This window comes from Watersipora subatra, chromosome 3 (genome assembly GCF_963576615.1).
Source record: "Watersipora subatra chromosome 3, tzWatSuba1.1, whole genome shotgun sequence".
Taxonomy (NCBI): domain Eukaryota; kingdom Metazoa; phylum Bryozoa; class Gymnolaemata; order Cheilostomatida; family Watersiporidae; genus Watersipora; species Watersipora subatra.
This window is the reverse complement of record NC_088710.1, coordinates 37,035,815-37,059,853: the sequence shown is the minus strand read 5'-3', so window position 1 is coordinate 37,059,853 and position 24,039 is coordinate 37,035,815. Positions and strand designations below refer to the sequence as shown.

Genomic DNA, 24,039 nt, shown 5'->3' with positions numbered 1-24,039 from the left:
CTCTCTCTTCAGTTTCCAGCTTTAAATATGGCAGGTACGTATCATGTTTGTCCCTCCTTGAGAGGGACAGCATACCCCTTGCCTTCCTGTCAAGGGGTAGTCGATGGACGAGTTCTTTTATACTCCGAAATCGACATTCTCTTACCTTGACTTGACTCGGTTGATTTGCACCCGACCTAACCTTCGCCCTGTCCTTTCGGAGGGGGATACCCAGGTCGGAATTTCCTTGTCTCACCCTCTTTAGCTCGGAGCACACGTGTAAGCCTCCTCATGAGCTATCGGTGGGATATCTGTTATATCAGAAATACCTAACTGAAAGGTCTCTGTTTATAATGGGTTGTCAGGGCTCTCCTTGATCAAGTTTCCGTACCGTTGTGTCTTGAAACTTGAGAAGGGGGTTCGTTACTTTGTTGTTAACGAATATGTCAGATACCCCTTGCCTTCCTATTAAGGGGTAGTCGATGGACGAGTTCTTTTATACTCCAAAATCGACATTCTCTTACCTTGACTTGACTCGGTTGATTTGCATCCGACCTAACCTCGCCCTGTCCTTTCGGAAGGGGATACCCAGGTCGGAATCTCCTTGTCTCACCCTCTTTAGCTCGGAGCACACGCGTAAGCCTCCTTATGAGCTATCGGTGGGATATCTGTTATATCAGAAATACCTAACTGAAAGGTCTCTGTTTATAATGGGTTGTCAGGGCTTTCCTTGATCAAGTTTCCGTACCGTTGTGTCTTGAAACTTGGGAAGGGGGTTCGTTACTTTGTTGTTAACGAATATGTCAGGTCCTTCTCTTCTCTTTGACAGACAATCAAGAAGCAGAAGACCAGCCTCAACCAGTGACCATTGATGATGAAAACGGGACAGGGGAAGATGGCAAAGACATGTCCTTGAGGGAGCTGAAAAGGAACATCTTTGAAGTACTCCCGGATTCCATACTACCCCCTCCAGATCACAAAGTAAAGAGGTATGGTAGCTTCTATGTATATCTAGTTGATATTGGTTATATTTCATGTTGATATCATGATAGATATAGTGGTTACATCGTCTTATAGATGTACATGATATATATCTAGTGAATAGATATTTATGAGTACATAATGACATTTTCTGTTCTCGTAGCAAGACTATCGCCGAACAGATGCTATCTCAAGACAGACCACAAGATGATGACGATACAGACTATAGTCTGCCCTTGTCTCAGGTCATGACTTCAGCCATAGAAGAGGTCAAACACCAGAAACAAGCCTTCACATCAAAATATCCCAGAATAAGAGGGTTCCATGTATCAAACTACCAAGTACAGGGGGACACTCTCAAATCGTCTTACAGCCGCACTGACGAGGACGCTGCTCTTCTGGGTAAGGCATCTAACAAAGCCCTCATTCCATGCAAATATATCGAGGAGATGGAGACCCTTACAAGGCAGTTGATGCTTGTTGCTAGCCATTCAGATTGGGTCCTTGGCAGCTCCGTTGCGCTTTTGCAACAGGGTGATACAGGTGCAGTCATCAGATCGATTGAGAGCTTATGTCTTGCACAATCCCATACTGCTGCTTTGCTTGCACGCTTACTTGCTAATTTGGTGCATGTCAGGCGAGATTAGTTGGTCTCTACCTCTGCTCTTTTCTCTGCCACCAAGTCTTCTTTGCTAAAGCTTGCCATGCCGCTTAATTCACCACTATTTGAAGGGAAGTTGGCTGATTTGACCTCACAGGATGCATCGACAGCATCCAACAGAGCGTTGATATCAATAGTCAAGCAGCAAAAATGGTCACTACAACCAGCTCAACCAAAATCAGAGAAAGAAGGTGACACTGGTAAAAAGTATACTTTTCAAAGTAAAGGAAAGGCCCCACAGAAAGGCAAATCCTTTAAGATTCCCAAGAAGACCGTCGAAAAAAGTAGGCGGCTGTCTCACCAGTTACTGGCAGGTATGGAACAATCTGCCCAGTGCCTCTACTTGGCTAACAGATCTGTTAAAACACGATTTACGTTTAAACACAAAAGCCCCTTTAAATTATCCAGTACCACAAACACTCTCAGAAGACTTGGTATTGGAGCTAATGGTTTTAGAGTCCAAAGGTGCCGTAGAACCTGTCACATGGGACCACGAGGGTTTCTACAGCCGAATATTCTCAGTACCGAAGACAAACGGGCAGTTGAGAATAATTATAGACTTATCCAGATTGAACAAGTGGCTCACTGCCCCCAAATTCAAGATGGACAACATACAAACTCCTCACCTACGGCAATGGGGTGTGACGCTGTTAACATACCTAAACGACTGGCTGATCTACAGCAAGTCAAGGGAGGTCTTACAGTCCCAGGTTTTGACCGCTACCAACCTGCTACAGGACCTGGGATTCCATATCAAATACGAGAAGAGCATGCTAAATCCCACACAAGTATGCACATTCCTAGGCTTCAATCTAGACCCCACAGACGCCTCTGCCTCAGGATGGGGAGATATAGTCTGCGAGGAAACAGCTCAAGGAAGGGGGAGAGTCGAGGAAAGAAAATTCCACATAAACGTTCTCGAACTCCCGGCACTCTACAAGTGCCTTCAAACTTTTCAGAAGAGTTTGCTCGGAAAAGTGGTCTTGTGCCAGATAGACAACGCAACAGTCGTAGCCTATGTAAAGAAACAAGGAGGGACCAGATCGCCACAGCTATGTACCCTAATCTGGGAAATCCTGCACTGGTGCGACGAGAGGAAGATCACACTGAAGGCATGCCATCTGCCTGGCAAACGGAATGTTATCGCAGACATGTTGAGCCGGGTGACTTCACCAACAGAGTGGTCTCTACACCCTCAGGTGGTCAAGATGATTTTCCAACAATGGGGCACTCCAATGATGGATCTGTTTGCATCCAAGTTGAACAACAAGCTACCGATATACTTCAGCTCTATGAAGGACCTTCAGGCAGCAGGAGTGGATGGACTGAGTCAACCATGGGACAGACTGTGGGGTTACGCGTATCCTCCCATAAACTTGCTTCCCCTGGTGCTGAGGAAAATTCTCCATTCCCAAGATTGTCAGATCATAATTATAGCTCCAAACTGGCCCAGACGGAGTTGGTTCACAGGACTGTTAAGCCTACTGGCATCCAGACCGCTGGAACTTCCTACAATGGCGAAGCTCCTGAAACAGAACGGAGTATACCATCAGGGGACAGACAGACTGCAACTTCACGCCTGGATGCTGTCCAGCAGACAAGATGCAAGGAAGGCATTTCTCGAAAAGCAGCCTTTTATGCCACAAGATGCGTCAGGGAGTCTTCATCAGCCGTCTATGATGGGAAATGGAAAGTGTACTCTGATTGGTGTATTAGAGAGGAGAGAAATTCGCTCGAGCCCACTATCTATGATGTAACTGACTTCCTTATCTATCTCTTAGAGGAGAGAAAGCTGTCAGTGAGTACAATTAAAGGCTACAAGGCTGCACTGGTCAATACTTTAGGTAGATCTTTCCCGACAGGGACCGAGGACATAATCAGGGAGATGCTGAGAGGCTTTGCCGCTTGCTCTCATAAAACCATCAGAAGGCAACTACCAAAGTGGGATCTCACGGTCATCCTCCACCACCTCTCTAAGTCAAACACAGATTTGAGGTAATTCTAGTTGTCTTATACTCACTAATTCTGCTTGCTTGCTGCTTTCTATCAGCATGTTACAACGCTTGTTGTACACACTACACACTGATACTGCTTGCTTGTTGCTTTCTATCAGCTTGTTACAGCTCTTGTATTAACTTGGTGCTGACACAACAATTTATAACTTGTATTATTTTTCAGGTCGCTATCCCTGAAATGCGTGTTTCTTCTAGCCCTGAGCACTGGGAGGAGGAGATCAGAGATCCATGCCCTCACTAGAGAGTCCATCAACATCTCTGAAGATACCATCCAACTCGGAGTTAATCGCGGCTTTATGGCCAAGACACAGAAGGCAAGCGATCCGGAACTGAAAATCCTCGTTAGAGCTAACCCAGGAAATCCAAACCTGTGTCCTTATCTGACATTACTAGAATATCTGACAGTTACTAATGATTTATGTGACAATAATGGTAATCTGTTTCTGTCTTACATCAGACCTCATAAACCCATCACTCAAGATTCTGTTTCAAGATGGATTTGTTGTGCTATTAGAGACTCTTATAAAGTTTTAGATATGTCTTCTCTACCAGAAACCAATGCCCATGAGGTTAGGGCTATAGCGGCCTCTATGTTCATTTCAGATGATAATAATGTTGATGACATTTTAGCCACTGGCCTATGGTCAAGCAAGTGGTCCTTTCTGGGACACTATAAAAGAGATATACCGTGGGACCTGTCCCAATTTAAGTCACTGGTGGTCGTTAATAAAGTGTTGAAGCTCTAATCTACACCCTTATCACTTTATACCCAAGACCCCTACCATGATGATTGGGTCCTTTGGTACATACTATCAGACACTCCACGAGTAGATAAATTCCTTGGGTGAGGAGTTTTCTCCTCCTATCACACCTTATGAAGAAAAGGGTTTGGGGTGATATCCTTTAGTATCCCCTCCTTTGACCCTTACATTTTAATCCGCTTAGTGAATTCCATACAAGACAACTCCTGCCCAGCCACCTGTGTCTGTGGGATTCTATTAAGCATATAGTAACTGTATGGAAGTATGTGAAATAAAATTCAAGATTTTTTATAGTAAAATCCAATTTTATGATCATACTTACCATACAGTTACTATAGACCCACCCTTCCTCCCCACGGGAGTTGCCTTCTCTCTGCGTGCAAGTTGACTCACAAAACTGAGCTTGCGTAGTCGGAAGCGAATAAGGATGGGTCAAGGAAAGCTTTTTTGTCCGCCAAAAGCTAAATTCGAACAATTAAGCATATAGTAACTGTATGGTAAGTATGATCATAAAATTGGATTTTACTATAAAAAATCTTGAATTTATATATATAGATTGGAAAAACCATCAGTCACGGCCTGAAGGAAACCACGCAAAGAACAATGTTGTAGCTGCCGCAAAAATTTTTTAGTCCAAAGTCGCCTAATTTTAATATACTCAACTTGCAAAATTTATAGTTCTCTGTATATACAATTATATCTTCTTGGAAATCTATATATACATGTATGTAGATTTCCAGATATTTTCTATTTAGATGCGAATATATGTATATGTGTATAAAATGTATTAGGTTGTATAAACTGTAAACTTTAAAAACTATTTACTACTTAAATAGTTTTTAAGTAGTAAATAGTATTTACTACTTCAAACAAAAAGATTGAGTGGATCCTGATCGGCCGATTATCACGCGTAGTGAAGTTGCTTAGGACTCTTGTTACGAAGTTGCTTAGTACAGTTAGGACTATATGTATACATACATAATCGGCGCTTATATATGTAAGCATAGTGCAGTGGTGCTTATATAATATACATATAAACACCGCCCCCACACTGCGCTCCCCACACTGCGTCATTTTGCGAAAATCATCAGTTACAGTCTGTCAAGCACCCCGTGTGCAACAATGTTGTAGCTGTCGCGAGAACGTTTTAGTCAAGCATCGCCTAATTTTGTATTCTGCATATATATGTGCACAAACCTTTTATCTTTTACTCATGTCTAAAGATGACTAGTCTATTTAGATATGATCTGTCCTTCCTTTTTCTCTTTTGCACTACCTTGTTCTGCCATCTTGAGTATTGCTTCAAACAAATGCCAACATTCTTTCAAGCACTATGATATGTACCAGTTGATGGTAACATCTTCACTGAGCCTCTTCAACCTCGTAAAAACGGCTGAAACCTGAAGTTGGTCTAGCCTCATACAAAGATCAGCTAAACAGAGCTAAAAGACAGCTAACAACACTTGGTTTGCGCGTGAAGCCTTTTGAGTTGTGCTGTGTGAACATCTGTTCTCTGTCAGACAGGAAATGATCGGAGTAAACTTGAGAAAATTCAATCAGAGAAAATTCAGTCACCCCTTCGTGTCTTCAGCAGCTTTTGTCCATGCTGCTGAAATGATTAGATCAGAAGGAAATACACAACCAATGCCAAGTTCTTTTGTAATGGTGAAAATAGTAACATATGCTTGAATTTTTGATAAGATGCCTATCACATCATCTAAAAACATAAAATTATGTGAAATGCTCCTACTACCTGTGGTAAGATTTGTCAGGTGCTTTCGAAAAGTTGTTGCTGCAGCCAAATGCAGCACAAAAGTTTGACACAGTTTTGTTTCGAACAACATGCTGCAATAAAAACAATATTGTCAATTCAGTAAATACCTGTAGTTAAATTAGAATGTTCTGTTTTAAAATCTCTGTAACTACCCAATTTTTGGAGAAGAAGCTGTGTGGTGAGGAGAAGATATCTCTGCTCTTATCTATGTAGTGAGAACATCTTGAGCAAAAGTAAGAAATTGGTAAAAAAGACCATGTTGTTGACTGTCACAATCTAACGCAATACTACTAAAGAGCTGCATTCTCAGATTGTCCATAGAAATAACTTATTCCTTTTTGGCAACAACTAATTCCATCTGAATGTGGAAAAAATTGGGAGACAAAAAACTGTGAGAATGTCATTTACTATTATTATTGCATTATTATTGCCAGCAGTGCAATAAGGGACACAAGTAGTAAATCTGTCAACTAATGAAAGACATGTGTAGCATGTGTAAGTAAAAAAGGGAGACAACATTAGTTTGAAACAGAGCGGAGATCACGTATTATTCTTGCTATTCATTATTATAGTTTTAAAACTGTATGTATAGTTACGATAACAATAACATTAATTGGTAGTCTCATTGATGAGAGTCAAGAAACAGGCAATAAATAACAAAATATATTTATAAAATGATAATTATTTTATAATAGTAATGATAATTATTTTATAATGATAATGATGATTGTTATTGAATATTAATAAAAAAAACTACTAATACTAATGGGTAGTAATAAAAATAGTAGGAGTGATGGGTGTAGGCAATGATATACAACCCTACCCATACTGTAGGGTTGTATATCATTGGTGTGGGTGAGAGGAGGAAGCGATAGTAGTCAGCAGTGGTAACAATTATTTAGTATGTCACAGTAGTAATTAGTTTTAGTAGTAGAGTAGCACTAATGGTAGTAGTAAGTAATAATAATAATAATAAATGATAATATTATAGTGCTCAGCAAAGTAACGCTAATACATGTACATGTATACAGTATACATGTGTTCTTATAGGTCGGAGTTATCATCTTGTTATAGTCACATGACCAAAATTATTCCCCTCCAATCAGAGAGTTTTATTGTGTGAACTTACATGAATAATTATAAAATATATATGTTATTGATAAAACTAAAATCTGGAACTATCTATTAGTAAAAACCACTATATACTACAAAAAATAATAATGCCACGGCAGCAATTCCACTAAAACTAATTTTAAAACAAGGAAAAAAAGGCAGATGGTAATAAGGGTTTTTGGCAATTCTGCAATGTGTGTATGATGTATTGAAACCTGGATTCGGTTACAAAGATCAAACTAACAAAGGCCAACATTATTTATCGCCAAAAATGGCGACATCGTTCCTCCAACAAAAATATTGAGTGGATCCAGATAGGACGAGTTTCACGCGTAGCGAAGTTCCGTAGGACTCTTGCTACGAATTTACTTAGTACAGTTAGGACTCTGTCTACATCACACGTGCCATTGGACAATATATAATAGTTTCAGCGGAATCCGAGAAATATCAGAAAATTTGTAGGAAAAAGGCTTCAAAAAACGGGCGATTCGTAACCGTTTACTTCTGTTACTAGCACTCGGCATACACTATGGTTCATACGCGGGAAGGGAAACCACGACCATCGCATAGATTTTGTAGTACTAAAAGTGTTTTAATCTTTTGAACTGGTAACTAACCTTTGAGGAAAACCCTCACATAATATCAATATAGTAATTAATGTATACCAAACAGATCTGTGATTTTCGTGCCGCTCAGAGATGTCGTGGCACACTCGAAACTATTTCGATAAACTCGATAAACTTTATTAAACTTGCGTAACATATTTTATAAGTCCATCTTTTCACAGACGTGTTACATGATAATACAATTTATCCCAGGATGAGAATAAAATTTTCATTCGATTGTTAAAACTGGATTAATTAAACTGGTTAAAACAATTGACTAAAACTAAACAACAAATATAATAAAATATAAACGTTAACCCGAGGCTAAATATCGAAGAGTGCCTTTCAAAGTTATTTAATAGAAAATAACATAAGATTTTAATTATTAATTCATTCATTATCAATCAATTGTAATTCTTGTCATAATATCTTAGTAAACAGTAATGCATTTCTACTATGTTTAAATGATCTAAGTTTGCAAAAATCAGTTGAAGTCTCCACACACTGGGGACCTTTACTAATCATTGCAATTGTGTGTACCTGTTGCCATTTTATTGTGAGACCTTGTAGGTACAAACGGTAAAATGACAATAAATGAATTACAAGTTGTAAATCCTAGTTTATCAGACCATCACATAATAAACTTTGTTACAGATTTCTTCTAGATAGAAATGCCTAAAAAAATGCCAAGCAAAACTTATAGAATGTAAAAATTTGATCATCTGTCGTTCTCCCAATAAAAACAGAATCAAATCACTCAAAACAGAATTAGATATGCTTATATCAAATGATCAAGGAATAAATGTTGTTTGGGATACTTTTCAGAAAAGTTTTATTAATGCTCTAAATTCATATGTTGGTAAATTAAAACCTAGAATACCACAGGGAAATGAAGTCGTACGGTTGAACAAAACAGCAAAAGGACTTGTCAAAAAATAGTGAATATTATTTAATGACTAAGTGTAGTGAAAATGAACACAAGCTTTCCAAGTATAAAAGCGTACGCAGAGGTAAAGAGAACTTAAAATTATGGCAAAAGAGTATATGCTCAGAAAATTACACCAACTACTGTCAGAAAAAAATGAGCAAACCATTGTTTAGCTCTATCAGAAAGATGAGCTGAACTTGAAAACGACACCAATATTGAAAACGGATATATTAAATCTTCAAATGTCAGAATGTGAAGATGGAGTAATGAAATTAATTAAAGAACTAAATAATAAAAAGGCTCCTGGACCAGATGGTCTTAAAAAGAAAGACATGCATAGATGATACTACCACAGCAACAGTTCGAGCTCAAATTTTCAATTATTCCATACATAAATGTAAGTTTTCAAATAGCTGGAAAATAGAAAATGCTAAAATGTGGGAATAAACATGATTCAAAAAATTATAGACTCATTTCACTTACAAGCATACCCTGCAAGTTACTTGCACATATTGTTTTATATCAGATGTTTAAAGAAGTTGATAACATGATCGCCGAAAACCAAAATGACTGTAGAAAAGTTTTTTGCTGTAGCATTCAACTTGTAACTTTCCTAAATGACCTGCAGAAGTCTTGAGACAACAAAAACTGTACATACTGCCATCTTAGGCTTCCCAAAAGCGTTTGATAAAATAGATCATAGCAAATTGATACTTCAGTTACAATTTCAATAAAACGTAAATCCTACGCTTATAGTGGGAATACAAGATTTTCTGTCCAGGAGGTACATGTATCTACAAGTTGTGGTGAATGATAAACTTACAGAAATTTTGCCAGTTAAATCCGGAGTTCCTCAGGGCTCTGTTCTAGGTCCAGCGTTGTTCATTTTATACATACAGTAAATGACATTGTTATTATGATTAAACAAACAAAAATCAGACTTTTAGCCGATGATGTCTTGCTTTACTGTGATGTTAAACCAATCCTTTTACTGCATAGAATTTTAGGATGACTTTAATAAACTTAATATATGAGCAGATGAATGGAAGATGCAGTTCAATCTTGTAAAATCACACGTTATAGTGTTTAGACAAGATATGCTCGAAAATTACCACCTGTGCGGTCAACCCTTGAGCTATTAGAAAACTATGAAATATTTAGGTGTGAATATCAGTAGGAATATTACCTGGGATATGCATATTGAAACATTGTGTAAAAAGCTTCTAGGATGCTTGGATTGATAATATATGTACTATTTCAAGCTCCCCTAAAGTAAAGTATGTAGTATATTTCTCCTTATGTAAACCGATAATGGCATATGCAATGGAAGCTTGAAATCCATACAGAGTAAATCACATAGATATGCTTGAAAGAATTCAGTCACAGGCTATCAGGTTTATTGAGATGCCAAAGGAAGATATTTCTCCGTAATAGCAGCAAGAGAAGGATTAAATCTAAATTTGCTGAAAGACCGGAGAACTAGTGCACATAGAAACATGCTTTTCAAAATTCTTAAAGGTTGACTTGCAACAAAATTCACATTACAATTATTTGGTATCAAAAGGTTCACCGTGTCTTACTCTGCTGTGTTGTAGGTGCAAAATATGTGGAAATGTGATCACAAGCTCTTAAAAGCTCAAAAACGAACAGTTAATCGCAGCCATCATGAAAACGTCATAGGTTAGAATCCCTTTATTTTGATGACGTATTCAACTCGACGCGGTTATTGTTTTGACACATGATGTTGTCACGTGAATTGAAAAGCCGATAAAAGGCTCAATATAAAACGTCTCGTAGAAACTAGTTTATGACAAACATTTCAGGTTCTACCGAAAAGCCCTTATCAAATATAGATGCTCGCTACTTTACAGTTTCGTTTCAGCTTGGTCTAATCATCTAGTCGTAATCTGATCATGTGACCCATACTTCTTGCCAAATAGTGCCAACGATTTCTGGAGCATTTTTCGACTTTCACAGGTGATCAACAGGCTCTTCATGTTTATCAGAGGATGATATCCCCTCCTTCGAGCTAGGATTAAAAAGTTAAACTATTTTTTAGGGTAGGTTTTGAGATATCAGGACTCAAAGTGACAGTATTACAATGATAATGAAACAGACGCGTAAGGACAATAGACATGGTTTTTGAATGTGTGAAGTATATTTGTGAGAATATTTCGACGAATGAGGTTGCATGAAAGTATAAACAGAAGCAAATCGTGTTCAAGTACGTCTCATTTAAGCCGTTTTGGAGAGGGATTCCAGCCTACGGCGTTTTTGTGATGGCTGTGATTAGCTGTTCGTTTTTGAGCTTTCAAAAGCTTGTAATCACATTTCCATTTGTTGCTAGTCAACCTATAAACATCATGATAAGTTCCCAAATCTAAATGATTCATATGACCAAGTTATTGAGACTGTTACTAATATACGTACAAGATCTGGTATGAGGCTTTTACATATAAGGCTGATCATTACCTTTTCAGTTTCTTACCATGCACCACTAGAGAGCTTGGACTAAATTAACACCGTCTTTGGAAATTCTGCCTACTGCTTTTTTATGCCTTTCATGTTCTTACTAGACTGAACTAATGTACTATGTTTTATTGTAATACATATTAGTAAAAGAGTATCAAGAAGATCCTTGCCTTCCCATCAAAAGGGGTTAGAGGTTAAAAAAGAAGACAAGATTTAATGCTGGAGAGTTTACGATAGCATATGATTGTTTTACAAATAAAATTTGCATAAACGAGCAAACGATATGTTTTTGCTACTTGAATAAGTCAGAAAATATGTTAAATCTGCCGGTGTTTAGAGTCACATCAGATTTCGAATCGGTTGACTGTCTAAACAGCCAGCTTTAAGCAAAATTTTTGATGTCTGCATGACCTTTAGCAGTTTTGTGAGGTTTCTTGGTCACTGATAATAGGAACGCCCAGTTAGATGCACCGCATGTTTTTTTTTCATTTATTACCAGCTAAGCATTTTATTGCAGTGACTTTTGGCAGGTAATATGGTGATGACAGGTTCTTTCTCACGGGTACGTGATCTGCAAGTTGTCTACTCAGTCATATTTGGTAAAATGCAAATGTATACGTGTACATACCAATCAACTTTGAGATGTGTATCATATATTGCCGACAACTTATAACTTGCTTAGGCAAGCGAAAGACATCTATATCTTCTAGTTTTTTTAAGTAAAGGAACCGAGTGCAGCTTTGTGACAGCATTCAGCTGCAAATGCTGACGATTGTACAGCCAGCATTTTTTGTCAAAGTGTCATAAAGGAGGTAACTTTTTTACTTAAATTTTGCAGAACAACTGCTCAGCTTTTATATAATAACTTCCCTCAGAAACAAGTAGGGGAATATACGCAGCTAATTGAATAATTGAATGTCAATAGATATTACAATAATAATAAACTATATCAAATAAAAGTATAAGGGTCTTTTATTAATTTAGGCATAATAAGTTTTACAAGTTCATTCTGCATCTAGCTCTTGACTAGCAGATATGCAGTCATCCCACCTCGAGTGGTCAGCTAGCATAAGGCCTGTCTATAGAGCCCTATTTACTTCTGCCAAATGCTCTTCATTATTAGAGGACTTGGGGGGTAATATGCGGGTCTACTCATGCTGTATATATGACTGTTTATTGTCATTAGTAATCATCAACGAAATGATGTTTTTGTCACATGCCAAAATAAGGAAAAATGTAGATAAGTTCTCTCAGCTGCTGAGCTTCCAATTGGATAGAGGGGGAGGAGAGAAGGACGCTAGCATTATCCACTGAAGGCTACTCCTTTCTAATAACCATTGTCAATAGATGCATCGCAATTAGATCAAAATTAATCATGACTTGAAGTATATTTAGATAATTGTATTTTTAAAAATCAACTTAAATTATACTTGCAATATATGTATAATAACCAAAAATTACAAATATTTAGTGATACAAGGTAAATACACCGATAAATCGAGTAAATTCTTGTTCACACGGTTTTTTTTAGTGACCTACAAAAGTTCTAGTAAATAAATAAAAGTGCATACACTGAGCGGCATCATCACATAGCAGGTGTAGTGTACAGAAGCCTACGCGATGAGCATGACTTCAATAAACCACAACACTGGTGGTAAGCTCCTGATAAGGTCAAACAGAATGGCCACATTGCTCCTTTGGGACTTGTACATTCGAACAGATAAGCGTATCTTGGGAAACTAGCCATATTGTGGTGGTGGACAAGGAAAGCAAATGGGCTGCTATAATCGATATGGCAGTACCCAATCACTAAAACATAGCCAGCAAAGACACCTGGAAAAAGGGTGCAATAAGACCTGCACATCAAATGTGGCTTGCCCAAATACCGGCAACAGTCATCACAAGTCAGTTGCAGAAACGCACTAATAGGCATTACTAAGATCGTGAGCTTAATGCTCAAACTTCCAGGCTTCTAAGTGTAGAGGCCTGGAAGTTTCCTCCCAACTCTAGGCCCAGCAGAACTTCAAAAATAAAGTTCACCTACTTCATCTGTTTGACCACCTGTCACTTGTAAGACATGCTAAACTGGAGGTATGAAATGCCCGCGAGCAGTACTCTTGCCAGTGGCAGCCCTTCTACAGAGGAATGTCAAAGCTTAAAGTCTCGCAGCCAGACAAGGCATACATTCTCCAATGGTTTTGTTGTTTTTAGACCTCTTGGCTGTTTCATAGCTGATTCAGCTGTCTGTCCTGATTTTCTATGGAGGCATTCAACTGGTGCATGAAGACTTCATTGTAGGATACCCTTGTAGTTATTTTTTGAGCCGCTCTACTACTATCTCGTGGTTCTAACCTGTAGGTTTTTCCTGTCATATAGATTTGACTCATCTAAGATAGTATTAAGACAATAATAGTCAGCTTGTTTGATGCCTGGCTTAGGTGGATGCAAGCACTTTTGAGCTTTTTAGGAAACATCAAAATGTACTCTCAAGATTGCCCTGAGTCCCAGTTTTAGTAGAATAGCACTGGTAATCATAATATCTCACTGACTTGTCTGCATGATGAACTATGAGCTTCTTGCAGACTGGATGGTAGACAGGAGTCATTTTTACATGGTTCCGGACTTGGTGGCTCTCCTTGAGCTACCAGTTACAACTTTAGGCCTTTTGATGACTGGGAAGGTTAGACTAAGGGATTACACTAATCGTTTACTCACTTTGTAGGATAGGTCATTCTTTCATATTGGACCACCTGGCCTTTAGCAAGACTGGGCCTATTCTAACCTTTGAGGCATGCATGGTGCAGCCTTAGCCAACACTTACTTTGAGTAGAGTTTTACCTATGCTGGTCAATCTGAATTTCTGTTTAGGATAGGCTGCCTCAACGCAGCAAGTCATTACAAATTTAGATTGAAGTGTTGTCTGAATGAATTGAATGGAGTTGTCTTTTCATGCCTTCAAATCACACCACGCTTTCTACAGCTAATAGCAGGGGCTCCCCTTGGCCACGTTGCTCACTTCCAATCTTGCTTGCTGCAGGTTTTCATGTACTTGTTCGAGGCTGTCTTTTCTACCCTTGAGAAGTACATGCAGTGAGCAGAACTTTTTTGAAGGTCAGTGAAACTTCCATTGATCAAACAAGTGAAGCTCTGTAGCCAACATCAGCGGATTAGTGATTTTTTCTGTAAGTGCTTATCAGTTGTAGCAGTAATCACCTTATTTGTTCTTTCCTCATTTGAAAAGCACAGCCATCAGAGTCTTCTAGCGCTCTATTGTTGCATTCTACAATTCCATTAGCTGGTGGGTGGTAAGGTATGTTTTGTCAATTTTCCGCAGTTTGAAAGCTCTGTCAACACGACTTGAACCAGTCGCTTTGGTGCGATTGTATTTTTCTAAAAGTCTATGTTAGCAGAACACCTGCTCGCTTAAAGCTGTGACATTTATCAAAGCGCTCTACCAATTTCCTTTAAAAAATCTCACTGTCCCTACATTGAACATAGGTGAACTGAGGTGCAGCCTTGACAATACAGATAGATGGAGCGTAGGTCGAAATGTGACACTAGTCTAACTTGGACTATTTGACCTTTACGAATCAACATAAATTATTAGTAACAAGTATTTTTGTTTTTATATTTGATCTTGCTTTCTCAAAGCCTGCTTATCCGCTATCATTCCAAAACAACTCACTTTTTTCCCGCGGTAATTACAAAATATCTTCAAATATGCTTCTAAGAAATGCATGTTTTGCTCATGTTTTCTATTATTTTCTGTTTTTATAACGATTAATACTTTCACTAATTATCTTTAAGTCCTTGATATTAAAATTGAGAAAGGGAAGCACAGTTTAATATTATTTGAGCAATGTAAAAGCAAACTATCCAATAGAGAATGGTGAACATGTGTACTGGTTTACAAAACTGCAATGCTTAAAAGAACCTGATGTCCTATGCTGGAAATTACTTTGTCTGTTGATACAAATATATTTGCTCAGATTTTATGCCGTGTAACAAGACACGCGCATATTGAAGTGATGGTAAGTTGGGAGTTGACTATTAATTTTATTCCATGAACTGTTTCAGCTTATCACATGTGAATGACCAGTGAAGGTTTGATGATAGGAAATAGTAGTTAGTTGGCTCTAGTATATGTCGCTGTAATTGCTGTAGTTGCATTGCCAATGTTGAGTAATTTTCTTCTGTTTTTTGTTTCACAAATCTAACAACATATTTCAGCTGTTTCTGGGCCTGAAACTATTTGCTGGAACATATTCTGTAGCAATGTGTTGAACGGAGTAACTGGTGATGTGGTCTTTGGTCTATGCTGGTGATGTGCCTGTTGAACCAAATACTGCATCAAAGAAACGTAAGCCAGGTTAGCATAACAATTATGTGATCGACAACTAAGGACATCTGAATACATAATAACTCTGTGACTGCCAAAGATGTACAGTAGACGCTTCTATAACTTATTCCTCCTATATGTTAATTCCACATAACGTAGAGAGTTTATGTAAAGTTTTTACTCAAAGATCTTACGCTCTTTACGCGAGAGCTCTCAAATTTTATTTGAATAACATGAATCTCATGGCTAGACTTAAAATATTGCTCTTTCTCTTACCACGCTTGGGAAATACGGTTCTCTTTATTATCTACTATATAAACGGCAATCGTTGTCTGTCTGTCTATCTGTCTGTCTATCTATCTGTCTATCTGTCTGTCCGCCTTATAGAGCGGTCTTTTCTTTTATCGTCGTACGAATTTCGGTCGTACGAAGTGAACTGAATTAATATGTGTAGTAACGGTAAATAAATTATAGAGCGGTCTTTCTTTTTCCATTCGGTCGAACGAAGCCAACCGAATTAATATGAGTACTAATTATCGTAATTTCGTAATATCGTAATTTCGTAATATGGACTATTAGCCGCTACTTTTCTCTGACGATTTGAGCCAAGCGGCTTATATAAAGGTGTGGCGATTCTGTTGTTTTTCTTTCACCGCTCGAGCGCATTAACCGAAATCCCCTGTTAGCACGCTTTTTAAACGGCAAATTTTCTGCCGTGTTAAAAAGCACCTTTCCTGAGTTCTGCGGCCTATACAAAGGTGTCTATACAGCTATACAAATGTACTATTCATTAAATAAAATAAATTAATGAGTAGTTATTTACATGCAATTAATATTTACTGCCAACGTGTACCGAGAAGGTCACGTAAACGTTTGTTTCTTGGAGCCACTAGAAAAACGCATTTCTCACCTACTAAATTTCCACATCAAAAAGGTAAGTGTTTCTTATACGATGTTGTATTGTCTATGAATTGCCACATCTCCACTACTTAATAACGTTGGATTTGCCGCTGTTCGTGATAGTGGGTCATGTTCATTTCCTTCAGCAGCCGAGTTACTAATTTTTTTCCAGCTCTAAGTAGGCCTACTGTAACTTACTATTACAGAACTTTCACGAGTACTCCGAGGGTTGCGATACGCTATTGTGAAAAAAAAGAGAGCAGCTGCTATCGACTTACTGTCACCCTGCATCAGCCATGACCAGCTATACGTCGCCTGCTCAAAAGTAGGCACACGCCGAAAACTGTTTCTTCATACGCCCGACAGAAAAACCAAAAATGTTGTCTATCCGCATGTGTTGCGTTGAACTAAGGGAGAGAGAGAGAGGGAGAGAGAAAGGGAGAGAGGGAGAGGGGGGAGAGAGGGGGGAGAGGGAGAGGGAGAGAAGGGGAGAGAGAGAGCGAGGAGGAGAGGGGGAGAGAGAGAGGGGGAAGAGGGAGGGAGAGAGAGAGAGGGGAGAGAGGGGAGAGAGGGGAGAGAGGGGAGAGAGGGGAGAGAGGGGAGAGAGGGGAGAGAGGGGAAAGAGGGAGAGAAGGAGAAAGAGAGGGAGAGCGAGGAGGAGAGGGGGGGGGGAGAGAGAGGGAGAGAAAGAGGGAGGGAGAGAGAGAGAGGGGAGAGAGGGAGAGGGGAGAGAGAGGAGAGACGGAGAGAGGGAGATGTAACTGCATAGTTGGCGTTGTTTTACATTATGAAAGACAACTCTCAATAAACCTCTTGCTGTACAAGAATCTGATCCCGTTGACGGGTAATGCAGCTAGTACAGTATATACTAGCACCCTGGCAGTCGGTATATCGGAAGAATGCGTCGATGTGTCGATAAATCACAAATAATAAGTAGCTACACAATTATTCGGGTGATCGATTGGTGCAGGTGTTAGAGTGTGGGTCTACTGACCTGAATTTCACGAGTTGGAGTATCGTCGAAAGCTATCTTTTATCATAACCTTGACCCCTTTCGCGGGGTAGACAAATGGACAGATAGACCTCGCTCTTATTATAGTAAAGATATATTTGTGTTTTGCTTTACGTTAAGTACATAAAACGTTTTTATTGTTTTCTTTTTGCAAACTAAAGAAAAGGGAAGAATCAGTGTAAATTAACATGAAAGGTGTGCGTTTCCTTTAATCTAATGTAAAATTACCGTAATTATGGGCTATGAACCGAGTGAAAGTAATAAGAAAAGGAGCAAAGTTTTCAATACAAACCAGTAATACTACAGTTATAGTACAGCCAATAGTACTACAGTTAATTAAATACAGTAATTAAATTAAAAAGTTAAGCCTAGTTTTTTTCTTTTTGAAAAGCTAAAGGGATGAGTTTAATATATCTTTGAACAGGTTAGGCAATTTACATGTATTGTACTGTTCGTATAACATAAAATCCCTATGACGTAAATGCTCCTGGAACGGATTGTTCAAGTTGGAGGCGTGTCTACTGTACATGTGATCATGTGTAGCAATCATGTGACTGCCAACCAACTACATCTGACTACATAAGCACCTTGTAACTACCAACTAAACACACTTGAATACATAAAAACCAAGTGTCTGCTTATTAAGTAGGCTACTGCATTATAACTATATGACTTGCAACTAAGTATATGAAAGTATATGAAAGTATATGAAAGTATATGAAAGTATTTGACTGATCACCAATTACACGTAAATATATATAATAATCAGGTGAATGCCACTTGAGTGCGTGTGAATAAAAATTTGATTTTTTGGCTTTTTATAATGGTTCTTGTTATACTTAAATTCCTTGGATAATAATATCAATTCATTTTAAGTGTTCTCGTTCTGATGTATTGAGACTGATCTATTTTTGCTTTCGCACACCAAAATTGAAATTGCATTAGTATTGAGTTCTTTTGACTTATTATTGAATGTAGGAGTTATAGTTAATGCAGGACTTGGATATTACACTTAGAAACGGTAGGTTTTTGACAACTGCTAAGTGATGCATAGTACTATCTGGGGTTATTCTAGATATCCGGTTGTTGTGCGGTACAGATTATATAGTCGGTAGGAAGGCGGCGGACATTGTGCTGACAGATGATCCCTCTATCAGCCGTAAGCATGCTGCCCTCTCAGTTAAACATGATGAAAAGGAGTTGGTAAGTAACTCAATCCAACTGCAATATTTCTTGTTGCTTATTTTGGGTAACACCGGTCTATCTTTTCAGCTAACTTATTTGCTTAGGCCTTAACTATATTCGATTCTTTGTGCTTTCTTTGCTTATTGGTATAACACACTCATCATAGTTATTAATAGCTTAGTGTATTAGTTGATCAAGACCATGACATCATAGTGATTAACCAATCAGTGTGGTTTATCAAGACCATGACATCATAGTGAGTAACCAATCAGTGGATTAGTTGATCAAGACCATGACATCATAGTGATTAACCAATCAGTGTGGTTTATCAAGACCATGACATCATATAGTGATTAACCAATCAGTGTATTAGTTGATCAAGACCATGACATCATAGTGATTAACCAATCAGTGAGGTTTATCAAGACCATGACATCATAGTGAATAACCAATCAGTGTGGTTTATCAAGACCGCGACATCATAGTGTCACGGTATTGATAAGCTAACCTAACACCGGGTGACACTCTTGTGTTGCCTTGATGCTGTTCAACTTTTACTTTCATTATACGCTCCAGTTTGGAACAGTTTAGTCGCAAATGCAGCTCACATTCTCTATAGGGCAGTCCACATATACGTATGTACGTATATGTCTTTGATATAAGCTGACAAATCTGGTTTGACCAATCATGATGCATTCGTTACGTATGACTACATATATTAGACCCTTTGTACAGTACGTACCGCTACTTAGTGATGATTTTCTGCAGATAGTACTCAATGACCAACACTTTTTAGACAATTGATTTTATTTTATGATGGATGCTGACCATAATGTACTTAATGTACTGACTGATGCTCACTTAATGTACTTGCAATAATAGTGATACATTTTGGTGAATTATTGGTGTATTGGTATACCTTTGATTTCCAACCTTGATTGACCAGCAGCTTTTATCATGCCAACTCAATTTTTTAAATATGCAAAAAGATTTATTATCATAAAGATTTTAAGCATTTTTACCTAACTCTCACGAACTGCTTTAGTGAATGCGCCTTTACCATACATTCCATTCATCTATCATGGTTGATAGTATTGAATGGGCCTGGATAGTGGTGACATAATAGGTTGCTAAGATTAGAAGATCTTATGAAACATAGTACAGTAAGTACAGTAAGTACAGCAGGCGCTCCTACAACGTAAATAATACGTTCCAGGAACGTAAAATAGATGTAAATCTAAAATGTTCCAAGATCTTTCCAAACTCACCTCTTTGGCCATGCAAAAAGCAAAAACTTGACTTATCTCTTTAATTTGTTGGATGTACTGTAATTGCAGTATTATTGGTTTGCATGGAAAACTTTTTCCTCTTTATGATCAATCTCACTGGTTTTAAAGACCATGATTGCCGTAATTTTACAACAAGTTGATGGGAACTGCATATTTTTGACGTTCACTTACAACGATTTGCTTATTTTTTCTAAACAGCAAAATTTATTCTGCAAAGTAAAACTAATAACAAATATTTTGTACGCCTAAAATAAGGCAAAACAACAAAATATTCCTATTATAAAAAGCAGTTCTACCTGTTCGCCATCTATCTGTGTCCTGGGGTCAAGGTTAGGATGAAAGATAACTTTCGACGATACTCAAACTCTTGACATTCAGATTGGTAGACTGATGTTGTAACACTGGCATCAATCGATTGCCTTTGTATTTATGAACAACTGCACAGCTATCCTTTTTCTCCTTTTTGTCGACACATCAAATGATCTATTACGATGAACTAGAATGTTGCGAAAGTTATATGTAATAGATATAACACTATGAGCATGGCGTTTTTGCTCCTGCAAGTGTGTCGAAATAAACTAACATTCAAATAGTATTTGAAAACTCGCTCGACTTGACACATAACGTTGTATGGAATTTTTTACGTAGTAGGAAGCAAAAACTTCACATAATTTTTTTACGTTATCTGGAATTTACGCTATACGAAGTATACGTTATAAGAGCGTCTACTGTAGCAGAAAAAGCGGCTCACATTTGAGACACAATCAAACATTGAAAAGCTTTATACCATATTATCTACTTTTTTGGCATGTCAGACACCGAAAAGTTCAAAAAAGTTATATATTATATTTTCACCGCATTTGTTTTATAATGCAGATTAGCCGTCAGTCTTTCCAGTTTTCTTGTAACCACGACTTGTGCTTGTCAACAATAAATGAACATTGTAGACTAATTCGACTTACATTCCGGTACTCTCCATCACTGATTACTCTAAGTTTGGTACCCAAGTTGATGGAAGAAAACTCTCTGGTGGCAGTTGCTCACTCTCGCATGGCAATGTTATTAAATTTGGACAACTCCAAAACACTTACAGGTATTCATGACATTACGGTAATCCTCTTTTAATTGTAAAATTTTAAAATACTTCTCATACGTTCACAATATTAGCTTCTCCACAATTGTCGTGTAACTGAAGTTACAACTCAATATGTTTTTGACAACCGTTCTTGGAGTTCTCTCTTTAGGTTTATATACAGTCATGGTAAGCTAAAATTTTTTGGATTTGGTAAATATTTGAAGCTGTGACTATTAGTCAACTTTTTTGTATGCCTAGCATTTTTGTTTTGACCATCACTTTTAGATTTAGGAGACTCTTTTAAACTAAATGGGATCTCTTCAAAGTTTAACTTCATCATAACAAGTAACTCTGCTGTACTTAATGATTTACAATGTAATATATTGTCTGTGCTTTGGGAAGAAAGTCATCACTATCAGCTAAGATTTAGATGCTCTTCCTTGTGGTCTTCTGCCTGACTAATAATAGAAAGAAAAGCAAAAATGCATGCAAAGTTACAATTTTGCTGTTAATTAGATAAATTGTTGTAATTTGACATAAACTTATAAAATGTTATATCTATGGCTCAAATGTTTTTAGATATTCATTTAAAATGTTTAAATATATATTTTTTGTTAACACAGAGGCATATAAAAAACATTTAATGATATTTTATTCATTCATGACAGCTGTGATATTTTATACACGACAGCTGTGATATTTTATACGTGACAACTGTAAGTGATATTTTATACATGACAACTGTAAGTGATATTTCATACATAACAACTATGATATTTTATAACAGGTCAAGCATCTTTAAATGGCTACTAAACAAATAATTAAATTGTAAGTTGAAAGCTATTTTCACCAATTATTAATTGCAGCTGAGCAAGGTTGCATTTGAGTGGTACCGCTATTGCAGCTTTACTTTTTACTGAGCCTGCTTAATGTAGAGACATATCTTTATCTCTTAACCTTGTCACGTGAATCTCTCCTCCAACAATATAAAAATTTTGTTTCTGTTGTCATTAACATATGAGATTTATTTTGTTTGTATAAAGAATGAACCAAGTTATAGCTAAAAGGTATATACACAGCAGTTACTCATACATGTTCCTTCGCTGTCTGCAGGGTCGAATACAAGCCGCTTCGAGTAGCTGTCTCTTCACTGTCAGGGGATGACAAGACGAAACTGAAGGAGTGTCTCTTGCAGTTAGGAGGACTCATGGTATGCACAACTCCTAAGTCTGCACAACTCCTAAGGCTGCACAACTCCTAAGGCTGCAAAACTCCTAAGGCTGCACAACTCCTAAAGCTGGCAAAGGATGTATTGCCCTGTTTAAGTCCAGCGATCAATTTTAATCGATAGTTTCTCAATGTGTGGCAGCGCATTACAATTCTAATGGATAACCTGCTTTTGGCTTTAGCCCATTAGTAAACTGAAGTTTTCAGGAGTACATCATATCACATTTAGACAATATCTAGTGGAAGACAAAACAACAACCAATTTGATCAAATCGATCTAATGTGATATGGTTAGTAGCCTTTGAATACTAGCAAGTTTTGATGTGTTTTTAAGTTTAATCACCAAGAAACAGGTGTTACCACTTTAACTCTTACAACTGTAGGTTTGGGATGCTGCATCAGTTGGAGCTAGTGTTCATCAACATTTAGTTACATTTTTTCTATTATATTTTTATATAATCTCTAACAGAAAGACCACAACCTTAACAAACAAAAATAATTGGTTAATAAATCGGTTGTTTTATTATATACCATTTGAACGAAGACCAAATTCCCTACTAGATGGCGCCAATACTTTTACAATTTAAGACAAGCTAACCCTTCTTAAAGGTTGACTTGCAACAAAATTCACATTACAGTTATTTGGTATCAAAAGATTCACCATGTCTTACTCTGTTGTGTTGTAGGTGACAAATATGTGGAAATGTGATTACAAGCTCTTAAAAGCTCAAAAACGAAAAGCCGCCGTAGATTGGAATCTCTTTATTTCGATGATGTAGCCATGAAATTTGGGTATTGTCTTGTCACGTTATGTTCTCACGTGAATTGAAAGGCCAATAAAAAGCTCAATATAAAACTTATCGTAGCACTAGTTTATGACAAACACTTCGGGTTTTACCGAAGACTCTGTATCAAATATAGATGCTCACTACTTTACAATTTTGTTTCGGCATTATTCAATTGTCAAGTCGTAATCTGATCATGTGACCTAATACTTTGCAAATAATTTCTGCAGCGCTTTTCGATTATCACAAGTGACCAACAGGCTCGTCATGATTATCAGACAATGATATGTACTCCTTCAAGCTAAGGCTAAAAAATTAAACGAATTTTCACGGTAAGTTATAGGATATCACTGCTAAAAGTGACAGCATTACGATGACGATAAAATAGACGCGTAAGAATAATAGACATGGTTTTATTGAATGCGTGAAGTATATTTGTGAAAATATACAATCCGGGTAATATTTCGACGAATAAGGTTGCATGAAAGTGTAAACAGAAACCATCTCTCACAGCTACGTCACATTTGAGCCGTTTTGAAAAGAGAATCCAAACTACGGCGGTCTCGTGTGGCTGCGATTTTCTGTTCGTTTTTGAGCTTTTAAGTGCTTGTAATCACCTTTCCACATATTTTGCACCTACAACACAACAGAGTAAGACATGGTGAATATTTTCATATCAAATAACTGTAATGTGAATTTTGTTGCAAGTTAACCTTTAAGCTCAAGTTAATGCACAAGTCTTACCTAAATTTGCATACAGCTCAAATTCTAATACTTTGTATCTGCAACCTGTTTGTGGTTTGTGTTTATAGAGGAATTGTATGTTTTGTTGTCTGTGTAAAATCCCTAGAGGCTGCCCGCTAAACTATCAACAGATATGACAACATAGTGGCTGGCGGCAATATTCATTTGAATGCAGTATGTGTATGCCTTTCCTG

The 24,039-nt window shown here is 37.7% G+C and overlaps 2 protein-coding genes across 6 annotated transcripts in view; both read left to right on the top strand.

Moving 5' to 3' along the window:
• Positions 1 to 461: 461 nt before the first annotated feature.
• LOC137390576 (uncharacterized) lies at positions 462 to 4,382 on the top strand. Its single transcript, XM_068076906.1, has 4 exons — positions 462 to 615; positions 809 to 968; positions 1,124 to 1,362; positions 3,832 to 4,382. The coding sequence occupies exons 1-4, from the start codon at positions 462 to 464 to the stop codon at positions 4,380 to 4,382; spliced, it is 1,104 nt and encodes a 367-aa protein (XP_067933007.1).
• Positions 4,383 to 7,813: 3,431 nt separating this feature from the next.
• LOC137391234 (nibrin-like) overlaps positions 7,814 to 24,039 on the top strand; it is a 45,690-nt gene continuing 29,464 nt past the window's right edge. Inside the window, exons 1-5 of one of the 5 annotated variants that reach the window (XM_068077644.1) lie at positions 7,814 to 7,892; positions 15,563 to 15,649; positions 18,616 to 18,743; positions 20,962 to 21,107; positions 22,203 to 22,299. In XM_068077644.1, coding sequence (XP_067933745.1) covers positions 15,589 to 15,649; positions 18,616 to 18,743; positions 20,962 to 21,107; positions 22,203 to 22,299 — 432 coding nt within the window. In that variant the 5' untranslated portion in view covers positions 7,814 to 7,892; positions 15,563 to 15,588. Of the gene's footprint in view, positions 7,893 to 14,378; positions 14,401 to 15,547; positions 15,659 to 18,615; positions 18,744 to 20,961; positions 21,108 to 22,202; positions 22,300 to 24,039 lie in introns of those variants that run through there. The other 4 variants (XM_068077643.1, XM_068077642.1, XM_068077645.1 and 1 more) reach the window with 4 other exon arrangements.